General features: G+C 33.9%; 5 protein-coding genes across 6 annotated transcripts in view; 2 read left to right on the plus strand and 3 right to left on the minus strand.

The window, feature by feature from the left end:
- LOC109345298 (pentatricopeptide repeat-containing protein At5g18950) lies at nt 7691-9716 on the plus strand. The gene has a single exon (XM_019584212.1). It carries the CDS (start codon nt 7850-7852, stop codon nt 9629-9631), a length of 1782 nt encoding a protein of 593 aa, XP_019439757.1. The 5' UTR covers nt 7691-7849; the 3' UTR covers nt 9632-9716.
- Nucleotides 11688-16484, plus strand: LOC109345299 (protein FAR1-RELATED SEQUENCE 7-like). Of its 2 annotated transcripts, none has more exons than XM_019584214.1 (4): nt 11688-11803; nt 12165-14570; nt 15848-15946; nt 16276-16484. In XM_019584214.1, exons 2-3 carry the CDS (start codon nt 12292-12294, stop codon nt 15897-15899), a joined length of 2331 nt encoding a protein of 776 aa, XP_019439759.1. In that variant the 5' UTR covers nt 11688-11803; nt 12165-12291; the 3' UTR covers nt 15900-15946; nt 16276-16484. The 2 variants fall into 2 exon arrangements, with proteins under 2 accessions (XP_019439759.1, XP_019439760.1); XM_019584215.1 differs by having other exon boundaries at nt 16334-16484.
- On the minus strand, nt 17241-18928 carry LOC109345300 (F-box/kelch-repeat protein At3g23880-like). Its single transcript, XM_019584216.1, has 2 exons — nt 17486-18928; nt 17241-17447 (listed from the first exon to the last, which is right to left on the minus strand). Exon 1 carries the CDS (start codon nt 18647-18649, stop codon nt 17546-17548), a length of 1104 nt encoding a protein of 367 aa, XP_019439761.1. The 5' UTR covers nt 18650-18928; the 3' UTR covers nt 17241-17447; nt 17486-17545.
- Nucleotides 20348-21830, minus strand: LOC109345301 (F-box/kelch-repeat protein At3g23880-like). Its single transcript, XM_019584217.1, has one exon. It carries the CDS (start codon nt 21665-21667, stop codon nt 20507-20509), a length of 1161 nt encoding a protein of 386 aa, XP_019439762.1. The 5' UTR covers nt 21668-21830; the 3' UTR covers nt 20348-20506.
- LOC109345302 (protein ABCI12, chloroplastic) overlaps nt 23198-25441 on the minus strand; it is a 5274-nt gene continuing 3030 nt past the window's right edge. Inside the window, exons 5-7 of the mRNA XM_019584218.1 lie at nt 24647-24722; nt 23840-23904; nt 23198-23398 (exon numbers count right to left, since the gene is read on the minus strand). Of these exons, the coding sequence (XP_019439763.1) occupies nt 23246-23398; nt 23840-23904; nt 24647-24722 (294 nt within the window). The 3' untranslated portion in view covers nt 23198-23245. The remainder of the gene's footprint in view (nt 23399-23839; nt 23905-24646; nt 24723-25441) is intronic.

Raw genomic sequence — 25441 nt, forward strand, 5'->3', positions numbered from 1 at the left:
CAATTGCAAATAATGACATATAAAGTGACATATTTTTAGGGACAAAAGATGTGCGATCAACTTCAACACATAACCCTCATGACTTGGAGAGATGGCTCAACTATTAGACTAGATGGGCAATTAGTATTGCATTTTGGTGCTTAAGTTTTACAATCTAAGTAAATCCCATTTGTTTTAAAATTACTCGTTTTTCAATGAACTTCTCCTCACATAAGTAGAATGATAATGGAAATTTGGGGAGCAATTGTAACTTTTGAAATAAAAGAGTTGTGAAGGAGTGTAATCTAATCAAACTTTAAGCCAAGTCAATGTAACTTCCATTATTTTTTGTCTAACTAGTAGTATGTTAGACACATTAACAAAATTTGTGACTTTAACTAATGAAAGATGAGAGAAAGATTAATGATGTACAAATTGAAAAGTTGGAGAACTAAAAATCATAATAAAAGGATGGACTGAAATTACACAATCATATACAAGATGGGAGAGAGATAGAATGTTATTAAGACAAATAAATATATACACAATATTCAAAAACTAATATTAAGATAATTGGGTAAATAAAAAGATAACTTCTTTTACAAATGTACTAGCTATTTTGCTTACCCTAGAGAAGATCTTGGTATTAAACTATTAACTCTCTCATAAACCTTAAATTAACTATTAACTGTTTAACCATCTCAAGAGACATGAATATCCAAACTACTCACACTAGTGGATTGCTAAGGAAGTGCTGACATAAACATGGTGTCATTCTAACCATTGAAATTGGACTTAATTGTTTAACAAACAATATAATGATTCATCTTAATTTTATTGTCGTTTTGCCCCACAGTAATATTTTAATGGAAATATTTATATTTTTGGTGTGTAAGTAGATATTCTCTTCACTGTGCCAGAATTGACATTCAATAAAGTTTATTTTAGATGTATAATATTGTTTTTATGCGTTTTCTGTTTGACCGCAGTAGCATATGATCATCATTAGCAGTGCTTCCCAAACGATGTTGTATTGATTATATACCACAATGCAACACACAAAAAACGATGTCATATAGTGCATTAATACAACAACGCATTGTCCACAAAGCGTTGTCATATAGGTCTTACATAAGCAGTGCATTTTATAGGTATTATTATCAACGCTTATTGTTGCGCTATTGAAGTTCATATATTTAACAGCGCATAAGCGTTGTTGTATCATTCATAAATTTTATCAAACAACACCTTAATACAATAACACATCACACCCATAACGATGTTGTATTAATAATGTACAACAACATTTACTATAAAATACATTCTGAACAACACATACATATTAATACATGTTAGAAGTTTGTTTTATTAAACATCAATACAATACAAAATACAAACAATGAATATCATACCAATTATGTTTAGACAGAATACATAATTATAAATAAAAAAGTTACACAAATTACAAAGAAACAATATTATACAAATTACAAACAATCAAAATTAAGCTATAATTATACAAAGACTACTTGCATATACTTTTTTCATTTCTTTGATTGTTTTTGTCTGGTAGGGTCATCCTTATTTGGAGGAGCATATTGATTTACCCAATGCCCTTCATCGTGACCATCTCTTGTATATAAATCATCATCCGTAGTTGGTCCGCTCTTACGCGACTGATATGTCTCAAAAAAAGATCATCTTCATCAATATCTTCATACTCTTGGACATCAATATTATTGATGATTATTTTGTTAGTTAAAAGAACAATGAACCATTTTATATCAGCTGAGTCACTAACATAGAATACTTGTTAAGCTTGTGATGCTAGAATAAATGGTTCATATTTATATTCTCGCATATTAAGATCCACTTGCATGAACCCTAACTCCTCAACTCGGAAGCCATTGTTGTTATCAACCCACATACAATAAAAAATCGGCATCCGAAATATTGTGTAATCTAATTCCCATATGTGTTCAATCACTCCAAAGTATGACATGTTCGCATGATTTGGGTTTCTATCTTTTGCACTTGACATGTGTAAAGTTCGAGCAACAACAATCACACCACTATTTTGCATTTTACTTTGATCATCTTATTTTTTCATTTAAAATGTGAACCCATTAATTAGGTAACCAGTGTAGGATAAGACATGAAGGCTTGGACCATTGACTAACCATTTCAATCTTTCATAAACCAAATGTGCATTTATATTCAACTCTTTATCAATGTGATTTTTTAGCCATTTTATGAAACACTGATTATGCTCTTTGGAAATCCAATTTTCATTCTTACTTGGGTAACACTTCCTTAGCATCTCCTTGTGTGTTTCAACATATGAATCAACATCGTCAGCATTATGTAAAACATATAAGTGCGCTTGCTCCAATTCGATTCTTGTTATAATTAATATTTCATTCCCACTAATACCTTCACCAAATGTTTTTTTTGCATATCGAGGCTTTGGAATGCCCATGAAATCACCATCGGTAAGGTATCCGGTACAAAAATCAAGAGCTTCTTCAACAACATATCGCTTGACAATACAACTCTCTGGTCTTGATCGGTTCTTCACATACCCTCTTAATGTCTTCATATAATGCTCAAAGGGGTACATTAATCTCATATAGGAAGGACCACATAATTGTGTCTCTCAAACAAGATGAATAATTAGATGAACCATTATGTCAAAAAACGAAGGTGGGAAATACATTTCAAGCTCACACAAAGTCAAAATAATTTGTCTTTGCAATGTAGGTAATTTCTAAGGGACAATCACTTTGCTACAAATTGCCTTGAAGAAGAAGCATAACCTAGTTATGGTTCCTCGAACTTTTTTAGGTAGAATTGACCGTATTCTAATAGGCAAGAAATTCTCTATAAGTACATGACAATCATGAGACTTAAGACCTTTTAACTTGAAGTATTTCATTGATATGAGGTTCTGAATGTTGGAAGAGTACCCTTTTGGAACTCTAACACCATGAATAAATTTACAAAATTCCATTTTCTCCTTCCTCGACAAAGTATAAGCTGCTGGAGGTAGAAATATACAGTTTTCCTTCATTATTGGCCCCAATTCCTTTCTTATTCCCATACTAACCAAGTCCAACCTTTCATTCAAGCCATCTTTGGTCTTACCAGAGATATTGAGTAAGGTACCAATGAGACTTTCAAATACATTTTTTTCAATATGCATAACATCGAGGAAATGTCTTACATATAATGAACTCCAATATAACAATTCAAAGAAGATTGACCTTTTCTTCCACCCACTTGTGACAATTTCTTTTCCAAAAGGTTTACCAAAGTTAGTATTGAAACCCTTTAGCTTTTGAAATAATTGGTCACCTATCAACGTCAAAGGAGCACGACCATCTTCATTGTTTTCATCAAATGCTTTTCTCCATCGTCAATAGTGATGATCTGAAGGCAAAAATCTACGATGACCAAGGAAGACATTCTTCTTATAATGTTCCAACCTTATTGCACGAGTGTTGTCTTCAAATACAAGACATGCAAAATGTCCTTTTTTTACTATATCCAGACAGATTACCATATGCAGGAAAATCACTAATTGTGTCGAACAACAGAGCCCTCAAGTTGAAGCTTTCTTCCTTATACACATCATATAAATTTATGTATGTCTCCTATATTTGCTTCAAGTCGTCAATTAATGGAGCCAAATATATGTCTATACAATTTCCTGGTTGTTTAGGTCTAGAAATTAACATAGATAACATCACATATTTGCGCTTCATGCATAGAGAAGGAAATATGTTGTATATCACCAACATCACTGACCATGTATTATGGGAGCAACTTTTAACACTATGTGGGTTACTTCCATCCGTTGACAATGCAAGGCGTAGATTTCTTGATTCTTGACCAAAACTATGATAGTCGTGATCAATTTTTCTCTATTGAGGAGAATCTGCAAGATGCTGAAGCTTGTCATCTTTAATCCTTTCTTCATCATGCCGTGTCAACTTCTTTGCATTTTTGGTATTGCTAAACATACGCTTGAATCTTGCTTTGATGGGAAAATATCATACAACCTTTTTGGGAATTGAGTCTTCCTTCTTATATCGTGATGCATTACATTTATGACAAAACTTTAATGAAGCATACTCATTAAAAAATAAGATGCAATCATTCTCACAAGCATGTATCCTAGTGTAGTCCATGCCTGTGGAGCATAACATTTGTTTTGTATAATAGGTTCGAGAAGATAGCACATTATCTTCCAATAACATATCCTTCAGAAGTGCATGCAAGTCGGTGAAACTCTTATCAGTCCATCTATTAACATATTTCAACTTATACAACTTTGACACCGCTGTCAATCTTGTGAATTTAGTACAACCATCATATTATGGTTTCTCAGCATCACTTATCAACCACTGAAATATCTCAGGAAATATTGAAGATCCTCTTCGACAACGTTTGCCATTTCCTCGAAACGATCGTCTTCATATGCATTTATTTAGTTGTCTTTCATATGCATCTCATCATCACAATCCATAGTCTCTCTCATCTCACCATGTCTTGACCAACATGTGTAACTTTGATGAATACTGTGACACACTAAATGAATTTTTAACTCATTTGGAGTAATTCGGTTTGAGTAACAACATCTTAAGCAATGACATACAATTCTATTAGGGCTTTCAGCATTCTCAATTGCAAACCTAACAAATGATTTCACTCATTCTTCATACTCTTTCGTCAATCGATTGACACTCATCCATTTTCGATCCATTTTCTATTAACAATAAATATAATGAGCATAAATCCCTAAAGCTTGGATTTAATTATGCGTTGTTGCATGTACTAACATCAACAACGCTTTCTATCAAATGCGCTATTAAACATAAATCATGCAAGTTAGCGCTAACATTACTGATGTTCAACAACGTTTTGTCAAGAATGTGCTGTTGAAGTTACACAAATTAACAGCGTCTGTTTTATTATGCGTTATTGATGTTCTTTCGCCTCATTTTCAACAGCGTCGTTGAAAATTATGTTGTTGAATGACCAATGTTTATTACGATATATGGCGTAGTGGTTTATACAATACTATACTTTATTGATTTTCATTTCATATATCAAATTTGTAAATCTATTTGACTGTATGCTCAACCAAGATGAAAAATAGAAGTGCATCAAACTGCATAACATATAACATGGCACAACTTTGAACATCTTTATTTTTGTTTGCATTGCTTCATTCTTCAACTCACCCTTAGTGATTCTCTTATTATCATCAATATGTAAATAAATAACAACTTAAAAACGGAATAAAGGGCTTTAGTTTTACCATGTAAATACACGTATAGAGATTGGAAGGTAATAGTGGATGCTGGTTGACAAAGGATGCGGGAATGGAACCAAGGTGGAGGTTTGGTGGTGCACATCGGATCAACGATGAGGTTATGGTGACTCACGTGGAGAACTGCGAGTTGGTGAGATGGTGTATAACTTGAGACATAGTTTGGAATAACATATTTTTTTTCCCTTCTGAATATAGATGGTGACAATGTGATGGGTTTTAGGTTTGGTTGAGAAGATTTCATTAGGGTGAGCCTTCATTCATACTTAGTGGCGGATCTTATGCAAAGTTTAGGAGTAACAACAATATTTAATATTATAATTTACAATTCATATCAACTTAGTAAAAAAATATAACAAAATATACATCATTGTGTCAAAGATTCAATAACATATTAATTATAAGTAACAATAATCAACAATTAAAGAAGTTAAAGAAAAACGTAGATTCAATTAAAAATGTTTTAAACTCTTCAACGATTGAATTATAAGTCAATTTTCTAGTTATTTCCTTTTCAATATAAATTTAGATGTTGATTGTAAGAAATTTATCTTTTATCTTACTATATAATTTTGTTTGATTGTCTTTGTTGCTAAAAAATTTGTAGTAGCTAAATCATAATAGTTAAGATAAGACGATCAACTTAATCAAGTAAATAGTATACATTTATTTTCTTCATATCGTCAAAGTTGCATTTAAATCAAAGATGATTGAGAGTTTTTCAAACATAAATGACTAAAGACATGAAGAATAAAATGTTGAAATTTACATCTCAAGTTAATCTTACATTACTCATCAAAATTCATAAAGCATAATTTTTGCACAAAAATACATATATAATCAATATTAAATGATTTATAAAAATCATTACGATCTTAGGAGATAAAGACAATTCAGGATCTTCATAATATATTTTATAAGTGTAAAATCATTACAAACTAAATGAAGTTATAGTATTATAAGAAATATAACACCTACAAACTTGATTCCTTATCTATAATTTTTAGAATAACTATACAAATTATATTATTAAGAAACTTTGATTCCTTATCAATTTTATAAGTGCATAATCCTTAAGAACTCAAATAGTCTATTGAAGAAAAATATGAGCTTCACCGAGTATTTTTTATGAACACGTTATTTTTTTGTATTAGAATACCCCCTCACCTTTTTTTGCTAAGGAACTAATCCCCTTTGGGGTTTGCCACACTCAGTAATCGAACCCTTGACCTTTTGGTCTTTCTGAGAATCTAATGGAACCTTACACCACTAAACCAACGTCTTATTGGTATGAACACATCATTTTAGTATAGCTAAAAAGTAAAAGAAATAGTTTAACTAACAAATTTGTAAAAGAAAAAAAATTAAGGGGGGCAGTTGCCCCCACCTGTTATAACAAAGATCTGCCTTGTTCATGCTGATGTTGGTTTATTATTGTTATTATTTCTCAATAGAGTACACTAGGGGTGTATAAGACTTCAACAATGATCATCTCCATTAATGGAGAGATTGTTTTACCTCATGTTTTTAGTGGTAAATATGTGATTTCATGGTAAATAAAAAGATAAAAATATTATTACATTTTGTCTTTTATGTGATATTTGTCTCTTCATTAATGTAGAAGATCCTTACTCATAAGACTCATTCCAACAGCCTCTTTCGGTGTTAGGAATGGGACATGGAGTGTTTTTTGAACTAACAAGGATTCTCTCTATTAATGGGTGAGAAAATTACTTGATTTTATATGTGTTTTCAATAATAAAAGTGTTATTTCATTGTATATAAAAACATAAAAATGTTTTACCTATTATTGTTCTTTTAATTTTTGTAGCACTTATCTTTCAATTAATGAAGATGATCCTTACTCTCGAGAACGAGTTCATGCATTCAGTGATGTCAAATCGTTCTTATATTCTATATTATTTTAAAATATAAAATATAATTATAATTAGATATAAAACATAAGATTGTTTGACTTAAACTATTCATTTGAAACATATATGCATAATGTTTAAATTTATACATTATGGTAACATATTTGGTTCATCCAAATTTGTCTTAGTATTGCTGGATAATGATTATGTGAGGTTTGAGTCCAAATCTCCAACTATCGGTTGGATTCAAATCAACTAAATTCATCCTAAGAAAAATACTATTTCTATAAGATAAAATGGGAAAAGTTTGACAAAATGAATACAGCAATAAAAGTGGACCAATGGCTTTTGACTAAAAAATATAAATAATTTTAAAATATTACTTGTGCTAACCATAAATATGTGTATTAAATATTAATATAAGTGTATAAATTTATATTTGGGCCTGAGGCCCATTAAAAACCTCAATCTACCTTCGTCTTTGTTCTTCTTCACACTGAGTTTTCCCCAAAAAAAAACAGCAGAAGAATGCATTCATCTGAATAACCCTTATGACATCAGAATCAACTAAATCCTATAATCACTTCTCCTCTGTAAGTTCCATTTCACTTCTCTTTTCTATTTCTCTTATTTCTTATTCTTCCTTATTTTACATAACCCTATGACATTGCTAATACGACACCGTTCTAATTCCTTCCTAATCTTTCTTCGCCAACCCTATTCTCTTCCGCGCTTTAATCCCATTACCCAATTCCGAAACTTTACCTCAGATAATGAAACCCCAGATGCTAAAGATCCAAACTTTGTCAAAGAAATTTGCAGAATCACTCGAACCGTGCCACGTTGGGAAAACACTCTTCTTTACCAATACCCAAATTTTCAATTCTCTGACCCATCTTTCTTCCTTCTTTATCTCAATCACCAGAACAATGCATTTCTATCCCTTCGTTTTTTTCATTGGCTATGCTCTACTTGTGGTTTCTCACCGGATCAATCCTCTTGTAATGCACTTTTCACAATCCTTGTTGATGCTGGAGCTTGTAAAGCAGCAAAATCATTGCTTGATTTCCCAGGTTTTACTCCTGAGAATGAGTCCTTGGAGTGTTACATTAGTTGTTTAAGTAGTAGTGGAATGGTTGAGGATGCACTTATGGTGTTTGTTGAATTGAAAAAGGTTGGTTTTTGCGCATCCGTGGCTACTTGGAATGAGGCATTGTTGGGTTGTTTGAAGTCTGGGAGGACTGATTTGGTTTGGATATTGTATGAGCATATGATGGAATCTGGTGTTGTAGCTAACATTGATGTTCAAACTGTTGGATATCTGATTAAGGCATTTTGTGCAGAGAATAATGTTTCCAAAGGGTATGAACTTCTTCGCGAGGTTCTGGATAACGGGTTGTGTCCTGATAATTCTGTTTTTAATGCACTTATAGGTGGTTTCGGTAAGGAGAGACAATATGCTAGAGTATCTGAGCTCCTTCATACTATGATTGCGAAAAATTGCAAGCCAGATATCTTTACTTATCAGGAAATCATAAATGGTCTCATGAAAAGGAAGAATCCAGAGGGTTTACGTGTTTTTAAGGATCTCAAGGATAGAGGTTATTTCCCTGATAGGGTGGTGTACACAACAATGATCAAAGGTCTTTTTAAGATGGGACGTTTTGGCGAGGCTAGGAAGTTGTGGTTTGAGATGATTCAAAAAGGAATTCTTCCAAATGAATACACTTACAATGTAATGATACATGGGCATTGCCAGATTGGTGATCTTGTTCAGGCAAGGAAGTTCTATAAGGAAATGTGTGACAGAGGTTATAAAGAAACCGCAGTTAGCTACAGCGTAATGATTTCGGGTTTGTGTTTGTGTGGAAAGACAAGTGAAGCTCTGAGGTTGTTTGAAGAAATGCCTCAAAAGGGCATTGTTCGTGATCTGGTCACATACAACTGTCTAATTAAAGGCCTTTGCGAGAATGCGGAGCTAGTTGAGGCTAAAAAATTATTTAACGAACTTCTGGCGCAGGGTTTAGAGCCATCTGTTTTCTCGTTTACTCCTCTAATAGAAAGACTTTGTAAAGTTGGAGACACCCAGGAGGCAATAAGGTTGTGGAAAGATATGCATGATAGGCATTTGAAACCAGTTTCCAGCACAAATGATCACATTATAATTGGGTTGTGTGAAGAAGGGAATTCTGCACAAGCAATGGAGTGGTTGCTAAACATGCTGAGTTGGAAGCTGAAACCCCTCGAGCGGACTTTTGAGAGACTGATTCACAGTCTTTTGCTAGAAGACAAGTTAGATGAAATTTTGGTTATTTTAGATTTAATGATTAGAACAGGATATAGACTTGATGAAAGTTTGACCCATTCTTTGGTGAGTAAATTTAGCAAGGAGAATTTCCATTTTGCTGAATCATGTTTGGAGAAGGTCTTAGAAAGAAATTGATATAACTGATTGTATTATTTGTATCTTTTCGTGTAATATGTACTACCAATAAAATGAAGAAAAATTATTTGAGTTTCTTCTGCAATAATCCCTCAAAGCATACAACACGACACAGTTTGGAAGAGGACAAGGTAGATACTAGTTTGATCTAACTTCTGGTCTCTCCATCTACTCATGAATTTGTGCCAAAATAAAATGATATTATTGGCCGAAATAAATTTGTATTGGGAATGAACTTCTCCCTTGTGACATCACTGTAGGTTTTCTAGTATCAAAGTTGTGGAGAATCATCACCTGTTTAAAGAATGATTGTTACCTCTAACGCTGTGAGCATAAGAATCTAGAGCTTTGCAGCAACCAATGTTATTTATAAGTTAGTAAGCTAACATAGATACTTCTAATGTTTTAAGACAGTTTCAGTAGGTTAAAATACTTCTCTTTACTGAACGAGTTAGGTGGCATGCATATTGATATTTCAGTCACATGACATTCCTTAAAGTCCAAATGATATTCAAATCTCTGCATGTGTGTTCTACATTTTGTGATCTGCAATAGACAAGTCACTTCCTGGATATGTTTCTTATTTGGTTTAAGTCCCTGAAACTTGTAACATTAATCTAATCACATCCTTATTATAGCATTGCATCAATGTTCAATTGAATCCAAATTTTATCAATTATGCGCTTACTTATGTGTGTTGAAGATAAAAACCTTACTCAAATGTTTCGATTTGACTTAGAGAATTGCAATCATGTGTCTAGAATGACAAATCTGCTGGTTTAATTTCCATAGTCACAATGCATCGGAGTTTTACTTGTTTTTAGCTGGACCAAAACCAGCTGCATTTGCTGCTTTAGATGTTGGTAGGTGTTTATTTCTTGCACCAATCTTTATCACTGTCATGCAGACTGAAGAACAGTTGTGAAAAGTGTGGTTGGAAAAGCAATTTGATTTTGGATTGAGGCCAACTATTTTTTCACTATCTCATGAAAAAAAGTAGACATTATAAATTTGCATGCACTTAAGATTTCAGGGGCATAGAAAGAAGTTCCCACTGCTTTGTAAGTTTGCAACTGAGCTGTAATGGCAGAGATCAATGTAACACATCTGCTCTCTGCCTTGTGATGGATTTGCACATATTGCAAATTGAAGATGCAATAGATGTACTCCGGCGGATGCATGGAGACGGGCCAGAGGGTCATCTGAGGCGGTGGTGGTGGTGGGGGGTGGGATGGAATGGTGAAGGAATGAGGTGGGCAGAGTTGGTCATATGGGTGGTCCCTCGGTCACCGAAGAAGGGTCGGGTGAGGGTGTTTGCTGGTGACATGTGTTGATGAAGATGGGTTAGACATGACATGAGTAAAGGAAATTTTTATTGCAAGATAGTGAAGTGATGCATCAAAGTGAAACTTATCTGGTGCATTAAAGATGTGTAGTCCAAGGATAGAATGTTCCAAAGACAATACAATGAGGTCAGGTGGATTTTGTTGCATGAAATTCTCCATCTGCATCAATGTTATTACATAGTGAATCTTGAAAGATGTAAATTTTAATTTTAAAAATTAAATATACAACCTTTAACTTAAAATTAACTTTTAAATTGTTTATCCATTGCCCTAGCCAAACCCATATTATAGATACATAAAAAAAATATATATATGAGTTTTATACACTATTAATGTATCATTAATATTTAATTATCATAATTTTTTAGAAAATGAAATAATTCAAATCAATGATAGATTATACACTATTTATGTATTTTAAGAGTAAAGTTTTTTATACATTCATATATATAATTTATGATATTCATTTCAGAGTCAATAACGATTAATACATAGATAATAATACATTGACAATGTGAAAAAATCTTATCATATAAATGAATATAATATTTACTCCATAAATATTGTATTAAACAAAAACTAGAGAATGATGCTGATAATAATTGGAGGAGAATAGGTTGCATTGGGTTTGGGCCGGGCCTTTACGGATCGGGTACCCGAAAACATTGAATCAGGATCCGAATATCTCCATATAGATTATTCACACGTAAGTGAAGGAAAAAAAACTCAACACAATCGATCTTTTCTCATCTCAACCTTAAATCCTAAGATTTCACACACTATTTCAACTTTCTACCTTCTAATCAATCCATCTAATACATTCAAGGTATTTCTCATTTCTCAAACCCTAATCTTCTCATTCATTTCTTGCTGCGTTGACTTCTTTGTTATGTTTTTTCTCAAACTTCAAATTTTGCAACAAAAAAAAAAGATTGTTTATTTATTTATTTTCAATTAGTATAATTGATTCGGTTAAATTGCTTCATTTTTTAAGTTTTATTTCATTGTTTGATTCCCTTTAGATTATGATATTTTCTGATCAAATTGTTTGATTACTGAGAAAATGAGAGAAACGTGCCTGAAGAATTGGGTTAGGTATGATTAAATTTTAATGGATGATCGTAGTGGTGTTCATGTTTGTATCTTTACTTATACCCACCATGGTGTCTTTCAATTATATATTTCAGGAGTAGGTGCTTTTGATTGCTTTGAAAGAGGGACAATATCAAAAAAAAGAATAATTGAGATGAGAGCTTTGCAGTTTTCGGATAGATTTTCCGTATCGGTGATTTGAATGAATAAGAACTTGTTGCCATGATAGTGATGGAGAACCCTGTAGGTACTGAACTGGCAATGAGTAATGCCAATGTGGAGGAGGAAATAGATTTTTCCTGTGAGCCATATATAGGGTTGGAATTTGATTCGTCAGATGATGCGCTTAAGTTTTACACATCATATGCAAGTCGAACAGGATTTAAAGTTCGGATTGGTCAGCTGTATCGATCAAGAACTGATGGGTCGGTTTCTTCACGAAGGTTCGTGTGCTCAAAGGAGGGATTTCAGCTAAGTTCAAGAACAGGTTGCTCAGCGTTCATAAGGGTACAAATAAATGCTTCTGGAAAGTGGGTTGTTGATCATTTCCATAAGGACCACAATCACAATCTTGACACTGAAGGGGAAAATTGCAATCCAACTTCACAGCAGAGGGGTGTTACAGCTATCAATTCTTTTGTTGAAGTGCCCCGCAGGCCAAGGAAAAAATTGATTGCAGAATCCAATAATGAACCCTCTTCTCCCTTCGGAATTATTGATTTAAAGCGTCTGAGAAGGGAAGAATCGGAAGGACAGCCCATAACTGAACCATATGTCGGACAAGAGTTTAATTTGCCTAATGAAGCCTACCAATTTTATCGTGCATATGCAGCATATGTGGGTTTTGGAGTTCGAATTGGTCAATTGTTCCGTTCAAAGAATGATGGGTGGATTACATCCCGCCGATTTGTGTGCTCAAAAGAGGGGTTCCAGCACCCATCAAGAGTAGGTTGCGGAGCTTATTTGAGGATTAAGAGACAACCATCAGGAAAATGGGTAGTGGACCGTCTAAGAAAAGATCATAATCATGATCTGGACTCTGCAGGGGACGGTAGGACAAAAGGTCTTCCTGCTCCTAATATTTTGACTGAGGAGGTACATGCTGGGTCGGTAAATGGTGATTTGTTTAAGCTAGATAACTACCCTGTCACTAGAGGGGTTAGACAAAATCACATCAAAAGTGATTGGTACAGTGTGCTTTTAGAGTATTTCCAATCGAGACAAGCAGAAGATACTGGTTTCTTTTATGCTGTGGAAGTTGATAATGGTAATTGCATGAGCATATTTTGGGCTGATGGCAGATCTAGATATTCATGTAGTCAATTTGGTGATGTCCTTGTTATAGACACATCATACCGAAAAAGTGTCTATTTGGCACCATTCGCTACCCTTGTTGGACTTAACCATCATAAGCAACCTGTGCTTCTTGGTTGTGCTCTAATTGCTGATGAATCCGAAGAATGTTTCACTTGGCTGTTTCAAACATGGCTGAGGGCAGCATCTGGCCGACAGCCGCTGGCAGTAATAGCTGATCAAGACATGGCAATCCAGAGTGCGATAGCAAAAGTCTTTCCAGGAACCTCTCATCGCTTTTCATTGTGGCAAGTTAAGGCAAAGGAACAAGAGAATCAGGGTCTTTTTGGTCATGAATTTACCGAAGATTATGGAAAGTGTGTTTACCTAAGTCAGACAGTTGAAGAATTTGACACAAGATGGAATGCCCTACTCAACAAATATGGATTGAAGGACAATGTTTGGCTAGAAGAAATGTATGAGAAGCGTGAATCCTGGGTTCCATTATATTTAAGGGGCATATTTTTTGCGGGCATACCCATGAATGAAAGCGTTGAATCATTTTTTGGTGCATTTTTGAATGCCCAAACACCTCTCATGGAGTTCATTCCAAGGTATGAAAGAGGTCTTGAGCGACGACGCGAGGAAGAAAGAAAAGAGGATTTTAATACTTCTAATTTTCAACCCCTTTTGCAAACAAAAGAACCAGTAGAAGAACAATGTAGAAGGCTATACACTCTTACCTTATTCAAAGTATTTCAGAATGAGCTTTTGCAGTGCTATAGTTATCTCGGGTTTAAAATTTATGAAGAAGGCCCCCTCAGAAGATACTTGGTACGTAAGGGTGGAAATGATATGGAGAAGCATATCATTACATTTAATGCATCCAATCTCGTCATTAGTTGTAGCTGCCAGATGTTTGAATATGAAGGTGTTCTTTGTAGACATGCTTTGAGGGTTTTGCAGATACTGGAGTTAAGAGAAGTTCCTTCTCGCTACATCTTACACCGATGGACAAGAAACGCTGAGGATGGTGTTTTTCCTGATACAGAGTCATGGAGTAGTTCTCAAGAACTCAGGAATTTGATGCTATGGAGTCTAAGAGAAACTGCATCTAAATATGTAGATGCTGGTGCATCCTCTATCGAAAAGTATAAACTTGCCTATGAGATTTTGCGGGAGGGTGGTAGAAAGCTATGTTGGCACAGGTGAAAGCTCTATGTTCTATGAGGTTGTACATAGCTGTCTGAATAGTTTTGTAGCTTGAACTGCTTATTTATGGTGGGATTTTGCTCTTATATTCAAACAGCAACAATTTTAGTCCATCTTAGTATTTCTTCAACTGCAAGTAAAATAATGCATGGTTCAATTGCTGGTTCTATTAATCACTGCCCTGTTCAGTAGACACTGCTGACTCCATCATGATCATGCTATGGACTGATTTTGGTTTCAACTTCATTGATTTTTACTAGTCAATGCTCCTCATAAATTTGACTGGCATTATCAACTTTTATATATACACCTGACTTGCCATGATCACTTGATTTTTCTTGCCATGTAATCATGCAGAGGAAAAATTGTGAAATTTCCAAAGAGATTTTATTATTCAACTTAGTCAATATTTGTGAAATTTCCAGAACAGGGGAGAAATTGGAAGACACAAAAAAATGTTCACTAGTTTTGAAATATAATTTGTATGCTTAGAAAGATCAAAAACCAAGAATCATATTTATTGGCAAGAAAGTAGTTACATTTTTCATACCATAGAACAATGCAACAATGAGAAATTCAGGGATTAGAAAAGGATTACTAATAACAGTACTCAAATAATAATACACCTGTAATAGGACTATATCATGTAGCAATTATTATACATCAGAACACAATTTTTGACCTTTCTCAGTGTAATAATAATGTCAAAAGTTGTAGCAAACAACTTAACCAAAAAAGGTCACGGCTTTTGATTGTCATGATAGAGACAAAAAAGATTAAGCAATTTGAAGAGGGTAAATGAATTCTTCCTTTATAAAAAATGGTCAAATTACTTTCTGACATTACAAGTAACCGTTAATCAAAGAAAGGTGGTTAAGCTAGACAATGAACTGAGGTTCATGTGTGAGCATTAGAAGTTAATCAAGAATCTGGTACTTAGAACTACTTGTGAGCTTCATTGGTTCCTTTTTTGGCACCATGAAGCAATTGTTATGTTTGTAGTTGTGATCGCGGTTGTAGTTACTTTATTATTATTAACTATCATGTTCATTTGTGATTGCAATTATCAAAACCATAATATTACTTTTCTGTTGCAATTATGATCCACAATTTTAAACCTAGTTATATTTTATTATATCTGCAAGGATTCACACAAGTCTTGAAACTATAATGATGTAGACATAAAGTGGCACATGCTATACAAAATCAAAGAAAATCTCAGTATTATATTCCTTTCTGTGGTCATTGCATTGCCCTCTGTTTCTTTCTGTAGGTGGCACATGGAATGGATTATAGCTATTCAACACAGCACATACTCACTTTAATCTGCACTTATAACCATCCATGCTTATATATTCTGACAAGTTATTGGGTAAAGTAGGCTAACTTATCATATAATTGCAATGAATAGAGTAGAATTACTCATTGCACCATTAACTTAGTTGGCCCCTTTTAAATAAGATGTTAACTTTAAAGTTTGTGAATGAGAAACATAGGCACTAGAAGAGATTCATTCCCTTAAGTGAGCTATTCTAATTTGACACAAATTAATAGAGACTTATTCCCTTAAGTGAGATTTATTCCATTTTAAAAATTACCTAAGTTCCACTTTGTTTTGTTTAATTTAGAATCTAAGTGTGTTTGTTTGACATACTCATCCTGAGTCACTTTGTTGAGGCAAATGCCTGAAAATTGTCCCAAATATGATTCATTGGAAGTTGGGATGGAAATTTGAGGCTAGAATATGAATACTTAGCAGGCAAGAAACCTTTCTTCTGCTTCCACTGCTGTATGATAGAGAGCAAAGTTTGTAGTTTTCTGTGTTGCATTATGGGCAATGGAATGGGACCTGGCCAATGGCAGGACCATAGGAGTTGTGAAAGTTATCTTTTAGTGAATTTTATTTCATTTATTTATTATACTCTAACTTTAGAAAAGCCTTCATTCTTCTTTGTAAGAGCCACAAGTATCCAATCTCTCAAGGGTGTCCTTTTCTTAAAGTGTACATCCACTCCTTATCTTCTAAAAGAAAAGGTCTCCCTGCAATGGAAGTTTAAGATAAGGCATGAATAATTGCAGTTATTAGTTGGTTTTGAAGAGGATAAAAATGAACAAATGATGGTTACTGAAGTTAAATTCCAATCAAGAGTTCAAGATGAGAGTTTGGATCATTGGAATTTGTGTGAGACTGAGTTTAGTGGTGAGTGATTCTTTAAAATCATGACCCTGTGATAAAATCTTTCCATTCCAGGTTCGGGTTCAAAAAATAATCCAACTAACATTTAGGATTGAGTAAGGGACAAACCTTATCCAACCCAACCCGACTCATGTTCACCCTTATTGTGCACCAAATGACTTTTCATCGACTCATGCATTAACCTCGAAACAATTACTTATGTTACAAGGTCACAAATCTGCTTTCGTTGCTATGCTAGAGAACCTGATTCCTAAGCATAGTTCTTTATTCTCTTAATGGCTTTTTGCCTAAGGTCAAGCATAGCATTTTGCTTTTCTATAGAACATGGAATAAGAGTTTGGTATATAGTGTGGTAAAAGTGTTCCTTTTTTATCCTTCACTAACAGAATGTACCTCTTTTATTAAAATTAGTTCGTTACTTGTCTTTTTAAATTTCACAAAGTCATGATTATTCCTTCAGAAATGCAACTGAACTGAAGAAAGATCACTAATATATGCTTCTTACCACAACACAAAAAGCATATACTTCTTTTCATAGTACAATCTTCCAATACAAATAGTTGAAGCTGTAACCTCATCATTGACACAAGCCAATGAAACAACAAAATAGTCTATACTCTATGTACATATTATACATCTCATTTCAAAATACATTAAAAAGAGCAACCTCAACCTTAAAGGTAAATTAACACAGATAAAATCAGCAAACATTTAAATACTTTGCACCATTTATTCTTACCTATACTTACCTTGACATAGCACATAACCTTAATGCTACACTGGTGAAACTAGAGTTTCAATGTAGACTTCTGCATCAAACCAACCCTTACCACTCTCAATTCTAGGATACTTGAATGAATGGTCTTTAGGGTCATATAGAATCAAGTCAAACTCAAACATGAACAAGACCTCACCATTCTCTGAAACACAATATGGCCCTGAATAAGAAAAATCTTCAGGGTTTGGCAAATAAGGGATACTCACCAATTTAACCCAAGACAAAGTTACACCATAGTCCTTCATTAGCCACACAACAAAATGGGTTCTTTTGTAATCATAATTCATGCAAAGGCACCCCTTTAAAACACCCAAAGTAGGTGTGGAACAATCTTCTTTTTCATAATCAGGTGGCAGAACTTCCCTATATGTTTCCTTATGCAGATCCAAAGATATAATAACCCATATAGAACTTGAACCAAGAGAACAATTAGCAGCCCAATTAAGAGTACCATTAACAAATTTCCCAGAATTTTGATAGGGTGAGACACCATGAGGGAAATCCTGAATCTTTCTCCAAGAGTTGGTCTTCAAACTATAAACCTTAACTTTTGACTCACTAAAGAACTCATTAGGATCACAAAACACAGCCACAACCTTATAATCCTCACTCAAATGATCATAACCAAGACCAAAAGCAGTAAAACACCCTGGTCTCCAATTATTACCCAAAGGTGGAGACTTTTTAGAGACCCTAATGGAGGGGTTCCATAAAAGTACACAATCACCCTTTATAGCAAAACATAACAACCCATTACAAGAGCCAACAATACCATCATGCCTGTACTTGTTCTTCACAGGGTAGTTAAGATCATCAGAAAGGGTTGAAGGGTTATTGAACAAAGAGGTAAGAGAACATGATTTCAGATGAAACTCAGCAGTTGTAGCACTCAATATGATCCTATGGTGAGTGAAGTGGGTGCTTTGAGTTGATAAATGAAGGTGTTTTTTTATAAAGTAAGGATCAGAAATAAGGGTCAACCATGATTTGCATACACACCTGAACTTCAGAAGAGACTTAACAGGAAGTCTTGACAGAATTTCTAGAACAAGTTCATCAGGAAGAAAGGGTAAAGGTGGTAGTACTTTAGAATCAAACATAGGTTGATTATTAATATTATGATTATGATTGGTTTTGAAGTAAAGAAGGTGATGAGAATTGGTCCATGGAATTGTTGAGTCTCTCTCTTTTCTTGCAAACTTGTGATGACATGTGAAAGGTTGTGGTGAGTGATGAGTAGTGTTTTGAGTTTATGGTATTGCACTATAGTGTGAGTATGAAGAAGTTGATGTGGTTGTGGTGGTTGATGAAGAATGAATGGATTATATTATGAAGTGATGCCACGATACCTTTGTTTCTTCTTTATTATATACTGTTGCGGTTTTCTAAAGCTTCCAACACTCTAAAATGAAGATTTATTTAAGATAACATTACAACCGCCACGTTTCAGTTTTGTACGTATGCAACAGAAAAAAACAACATAAGGATTCTTAAATGTTCCAGACAATTAAGGTTTTCTTTTTTGGTGTGAAGTAATTTATTTAAAGCATATGTTTAGCTGGCTTGAAGAATAATTGTATTATAGTCTTTATTAATGAGTTTAATCTAACTTTGTATTATAATCTTTATATCTATATCTCATGATCTCTTTCTTCAATTATCATTATGACAAAAAGTACACATGAGCTAATCCACTTTGTATTAGAAGTTTCATGTGATTATTTTCCACAATATTTTGATTACACTTGTTTGAGTATATTTTTTATTACGTAGAGAATCTTCAATTTTATAATTAATAATTAAAGGACTAATTTTCTGATGTAAACCAAGGTGCTTAGACAGAAACTTTTTCCACTGATTCCATGTGCATGAAAGTTTCATAGATGTGTCTTTCATTAAAATAATAATACTATCAAATTATGATATGGCTACAAAGTAGTCATTTTCAACCTGGAAGGTTCTTCTGGGTAAGCTTTTAACTTGGCTGGTATACTACAATCATGTGCAAGACCTATGATATGAAGGCACTTCATGATGAAGTAAGGAATTACAAAATTAAAAATTCCATATTTAACTTTGCATATGCACCACAAAGGCGGTTTTCTTGATAGGATTTCCACCATGACTTCATCTCAAAATTTCATCTGCTATATTTTTTTGGTTTTCATATATGATAATTCGGTGACAAGGATTGAGCTTGCCTCTTCAGCTCTTCTCATACATACCTCTGCCACTCTCTCTTAACAGCTTCTTTATCTGTCTAGATGATGAAGTTTAAGATTGGCATTGATATCCTTATCATTCTTTCATTTTTTTTATCCATTTGCTTATCTTTCCTTCTCAGGATAAGATGATAGCAAAGTTGGGAATTCTGTGAGCCACTCAAAAGTTTATTGAGGAAAAGACAAGAGGCAAGAATGAGAAGAAAAGTTCATTCTATCATAAGATGGACATGTAGTACATCATTTCCAATGTCTCCACTTCCTAATTAATAATTGTGGACTTAGGATAATTTGCTACTATATAGCTTGTTTGCTTGTCCTAATAATATTGGTTGTTTGTTATAATGCTTATCATATAGTAGCTTTTGTTAAAGCCCTTTAAAATGATATGACATGAGGTTGTTATTTGAAGTGATGAGTGATTATGGCTTGTTTGAAAGCATAATCCTATTATGATAACACAAATCAGGATACTGAGATTCTACAATGATAACCTCTGATGCAATACATGATTGTGAACTACTTAAAAAGTAATACAAAAAAATCAATGCAACAATGAATCTCATGCACAAATAATTAAACCCAAAATATACTATTCATTATTGATTAACAAGATCTAGGGACTGTAATGAAAACAAACATTATATCCACAACATAAATGGAAGCATCAAACATAAAAGGCGCATTTATTTCTACAAGTAACATAGCATAACATCTACTCCTACATCCTAATGCTTAAGAACAAGGTGATACCAAACTCTCAACATAGATCCGTGGAACCGGCCAACCAGAGAGATGAGAGAAACCTGGAATCTCAGGAACCTTAAAAGTTCCATTTCTGAAATTGTAAATGGCTAACTCAGAGTGTAACTCAAGCAATACTTCATCATCCTCATAAATGCAAATCACCCTCCCATATGGAAACAAATTAGGACTCCCCAAGTAAGGAAGACAAAGAAATTTAGTCCAAGACTCTTTCTTTCCATAATCATTCATAAGCCAAATATCCGAAGAACCTTCTTCGTAATGAACAATGATGCTCAAACAGTTCTTTAATACCCCTAAATTGAAGCTAAGCACAGCTACTTCTCTATAATCAGGCTGCAATAGTTCTTGACATGATTCTTTCCCTAGATCAAGAGAAACAATTGCATATGAAGACAAATCAGGATCATTAGATGCCAACCAATTAAGCGTGCCACTCACGAATGTCGCCGAGAAACCAGTTGGAATACCAGAAGGACATCCCTGAATCGTTCTCCAAGAATCAGTACCCAAATTATGAACTTTAACTTCAGTTACCCAAGCACTTTCATCATCACTGTAATACTCATGGCGTAAAATTGCAACCACTTTGTAACTATCACTACATTGATCAAAACCAAACCCATATATGGTGTATTCTTCCAAAGGTGGCAACTTTTTGAATACTCTAATAGTGGGGTTCCATAAAAGGGCACAGCTTTTATTAACAGCGAAACATAGCATTCCATCACAAGATCCTACCATCAAATCGAAACAATTTTGAGTGTTGAAAGGGTAACTTACCTGAGTTGAAATTGGGGGAGAGGTTTCGAATATGGATTGAAGAGAGTAAGATCCGAAAATCATATTGTCTAAGGTATCATTCATACTCAAAAGGAGGTGGTGGTTGTGGTGGTTGTGTTGAATGGTTGAAAGGTGCTTTTTTGCGAATTGGGGATCGGAAATTAGGGTTTTCCATGACTTGCATACGCATTTGAATTGAATGAGAGATTTAACAGGGACCCTGGAGAGGATTTCAATTATTAGCTCGAATGGAAGGAACGGTGGCGGCGCGTGAAGTGAATCGCCGTGAGGAATGGTGGGTGGCTCGTTCTTGTTGTTGTTATCGTGGCCGTCGCTAATTTGCGACATAATGTGGAGGAATTGGAAGATGAGAATTGGAAAATGAGTTTCTTGTGTTGACTAACCGTCTCTAATACTATCTTCGTATCCAACTTCTATAACTGTCATCACATTAGTTTTTCTGTTAGATTGGGTTTGTCAACAGAATCAGAACGAGTGATGTGAGCGGAGTCATAAGATGGTCCAATGTTAAAGCCGAATGGTTTATCGAATGGAATGATAAGGAGGTTAAGAATTCAATTCTTATTATACACTACAAAATATTAAATATTTATTTATAAAAAAAGAGCGTATGATGTGAGGACATCATATGCCATATATGATCATATATATCATTTTCATGCTGGGAAATTTAAGATAGTGAGTGAAACCACATTGTTTCATATTATTTATTTTTTTTAAAATAAGTCATGTCCTTAATGCTTTTATCCGTCATACACACTCCTAATCGACCTTATGAGTGTGCAATTAGAAAAATAAGATGAAAATCTAGCTTCACATATTGTATATTGTTAGGAGTGATACATATTTCCATATAAACTAAAGATCAAGTGTTCAATTTCTGATAGCAATAATTTTGGAAGAACAATAACATATCCTAAAAAAATTATTTTCATCCCCACAAGGATAAAAATAAGGATGACAATGAAAACCAAACTCATGGGTACCCGTCCGAACCCAACGCGAATTTAACAATGAAAACCCAAAGTTCCACTTCCGGGTTCGCGTTCGAGTTTGACATAATTGATACCCTACCCCAAACCCGTCTCGAAACCAATTAATATAAATAAAATTAGAAAATTAGAGGTAAATATATATATATATATATATAAAATACCTATTTGTAGAAATTTGACATATATAATATATATATACAGGCAGGTTTCCCTTAGGTTTGAGTTATCCGAAACCTGATGGATTCGGTGATAGTAATTCAAGTTTGAGTTTTGGATTTCAAGTCTGTAAACATAAATCTGATCCCGACCTATCCATTGTCATTCCTAGTTAGGAGATATCATTAATAATACCAAAAAAGAAGAAAACTGCTCAAGTGAGCTTGAAGCAACAAGGGCTATGGGTTAAGTTCCCACGCGGGGAAGAACGTTAATAATAATAAGTAGAGCTGCTCCTGCTGTTCCAGGGAGAGAATGTCTTTTCTAATCTGTTCTCAAAAGTAAGATGAGCTATGATAAAAAGCGAGAACCCGGAGCGATTGGACTTTATCGGATCCATTTAGAAGTTGAGTTTGTTGCCTTGGCTCTAGAGATAATTTATATCACAAAATGTTATTTCCACCTCTTATTTTATTTAATGAATATTTGATAGAATATATTTTTGTACATGCAATTATTAAATTAAGAATCATATTTCAGCTAATGTATAGACAAGGCTACTATCTTCATTCCTATAATAAGTTGTTTCTTCTTCAGATTGGACCTATAAATTATTTTCCCATTAGTTTCATATAGTATTAGACTAAGTAATACTCAAATATTAACCTATATGGATCCGATAAATGTTCTTACTCAAGTATTAGACTAATGCAAAATGTTCTTACTCTTGCCAATGAAAGAGTGGCATATAGTATTAGACTAAGTAATACTCAGACAGGAATGCAGCTCCTGTGACAACTGCCAAGAAGAATAAGGATATAAAATCTGCCATCCCAAAAGATGATTCTGACAAGAAGTAAATCTTATGAGTGTCGCTGTCCCCTTTAAAACCTCGGACTATCATAGCCTGCAGTATTTTATGTTAATCCGTCAGACGAAAATCGATAAATATTTTATGATGACTACAATGCTAATAGTAGTTTGGCACTAAAAGGTCAGTTAGTTAGTTAGTGACAATAGGCCTATGCCACAGAATTTGAGTTTGCAACATGTAAGGCTAATTTAATAGAAAGCATTGTGAACTCAACATATAGTTCAAACTTCAAACTATGTTATTAACACAAGGACCAATTTCTACCTGTTTACTATCTCATATTAGAATTGAAAGGAACATTTTGTCTAAGCATGGATCTGTAAAACCCTCAAGATAGTTAATGAATTTAAAACAGAACTTATCGTGTTATTCAACAGTTCTAGAATGAGTTGAAAGTATGATAAAGCAGAAGCATTTCAAACAACATTGACAAAGAAGGAGATAAGACGTTATAGAAGTATATTTAAGTCATACCTGAGAAATTTGTTCTGCGTGGCTGAAAATATTTGTGAAGATGCGCCTGAAGTAGTTAAAGAAAACTGCAGAATCACATGGGAAAGAAGGAAAAGATTCATGACGACGAAGAAACATCTTTAAGTAATAACAATAGGTCAATCAAAAATTCAATAAACATTAACCTAAAAATATGTTTCAGTTCCAAAAATGAGTTTCCTATATAAACTACCAAGTAATATCCAGATAAAACTGCATGTTTCAGAATTTTTGTTTTCAGCAGGATAGCAATAAAAGATGAATAGATTTCTAAAAAGAGCTTTTGAAGATAATACCAGCAATCAAAAAGAAAAAAGACTGACACAGATTATTATAGTGATATGCCATATAAGATAGCAACAGAAAGTCAAATACCAGCCCAAATTTGTAGTTCACAGTGCAGTGGTTATATTATAACAAGATATCGGGACCAATTTAATAGATAATTAGATTAGTATTTGGTTATACCACAAAAATATCTGAATATATAACCATATGAAGTGAATATGTAGATGCAATTGGAATAAAAGTAGGTGCTGCATCATAAATAGGTCTATCGTACGGTGTTGAAGGAATGTCCACTTTCTATTTCTTTATATAAAAATTTTAATCCCTAGAAATGTTTACAAATCAAATTTGAAGAGAATCTAAACGAGTGTTAAGCACAATCATTATTTCAATGATATCCATCAAGTAGTTAGTTGGAACAGTGACAGGAGATTGGAACACAGAACAATACTTGTTGTCAACATCTGGAAACAAGGGGAAGAGTTTCGGATATTTACTTACCATCAATTGTCTCCATAAAAGTCATATGTTTCCAATTAACCCTACGAGATACAATCCCCAAAGCAATGTTCCGAACCTGCAACAATCAACAATATGGATATTTCACTGTGACCTTATAGAAGCCAGGCTCACTTTGTGCATTTTATAAGTATCAGACCATAATGTAAAAAAAGTTAAAGATTATAAGGTCACAGTGCAACTTGGACGCATTTTAAGACTCTTAGCAGCCCTGGAGCTCTTTTCATGTCCGTCTACTCTTATAATCCTTAGACTGATATCTACCCTAACTTATCCTCAATTTTATGTTGATATCTAGTATTTTAGGCACAATTAATTCATTTATAGTGTGTGCCAAATCTAACCTGATCATTTGTAAGAATTGAAAACTTGAACAAACAAAATTTTATCTCATTCAGGCTTTGATTTACCTCAAAACTATTAAAACAGGAAGTTATATCATTTGCAGAACTTTGTACAATCCCATTAAATCCATAAACTTGATCTCTTCGCCTTCCTTTAGTTCTTAAAGGAACAGTACCAATCTACAATTAATGAATAAGGCCAGCAATGGTTCTTTTCCTCTCCCATTACCATTCACATAACCTAAATGCAATATCCAAAGCCTTAATTTTTTGTAACATGACGCAGTTAGAATTGGTAATTTAGAACACTTCTCACATCATAATCATGTGTGCTCGTGTTAGTTAAAAACAACAAAAGGTAAAAGCTGCAGTTTATCATTTAATTACAACCAAAAAACACTTCTTCAGCACTCAGCGCCTCAGCCATATAATC

This window comes from Lupinus angustifolius, chromosome LG04 (genome assembly GCF_001865875.1).
Source record: "Lupinus angustifolius cultivar Tanjil chromosome LG04, LupAngTanjil_v1.0, whole genome shotgun sequence".
In the NCBI taxonomy this organism is placed as follows: Eukaryota; Viridiplantae; Streptophyta; class Magnoliopsida; order Fabales; family Fabaceae; genus Lupinus; species Lupinus angustifolius.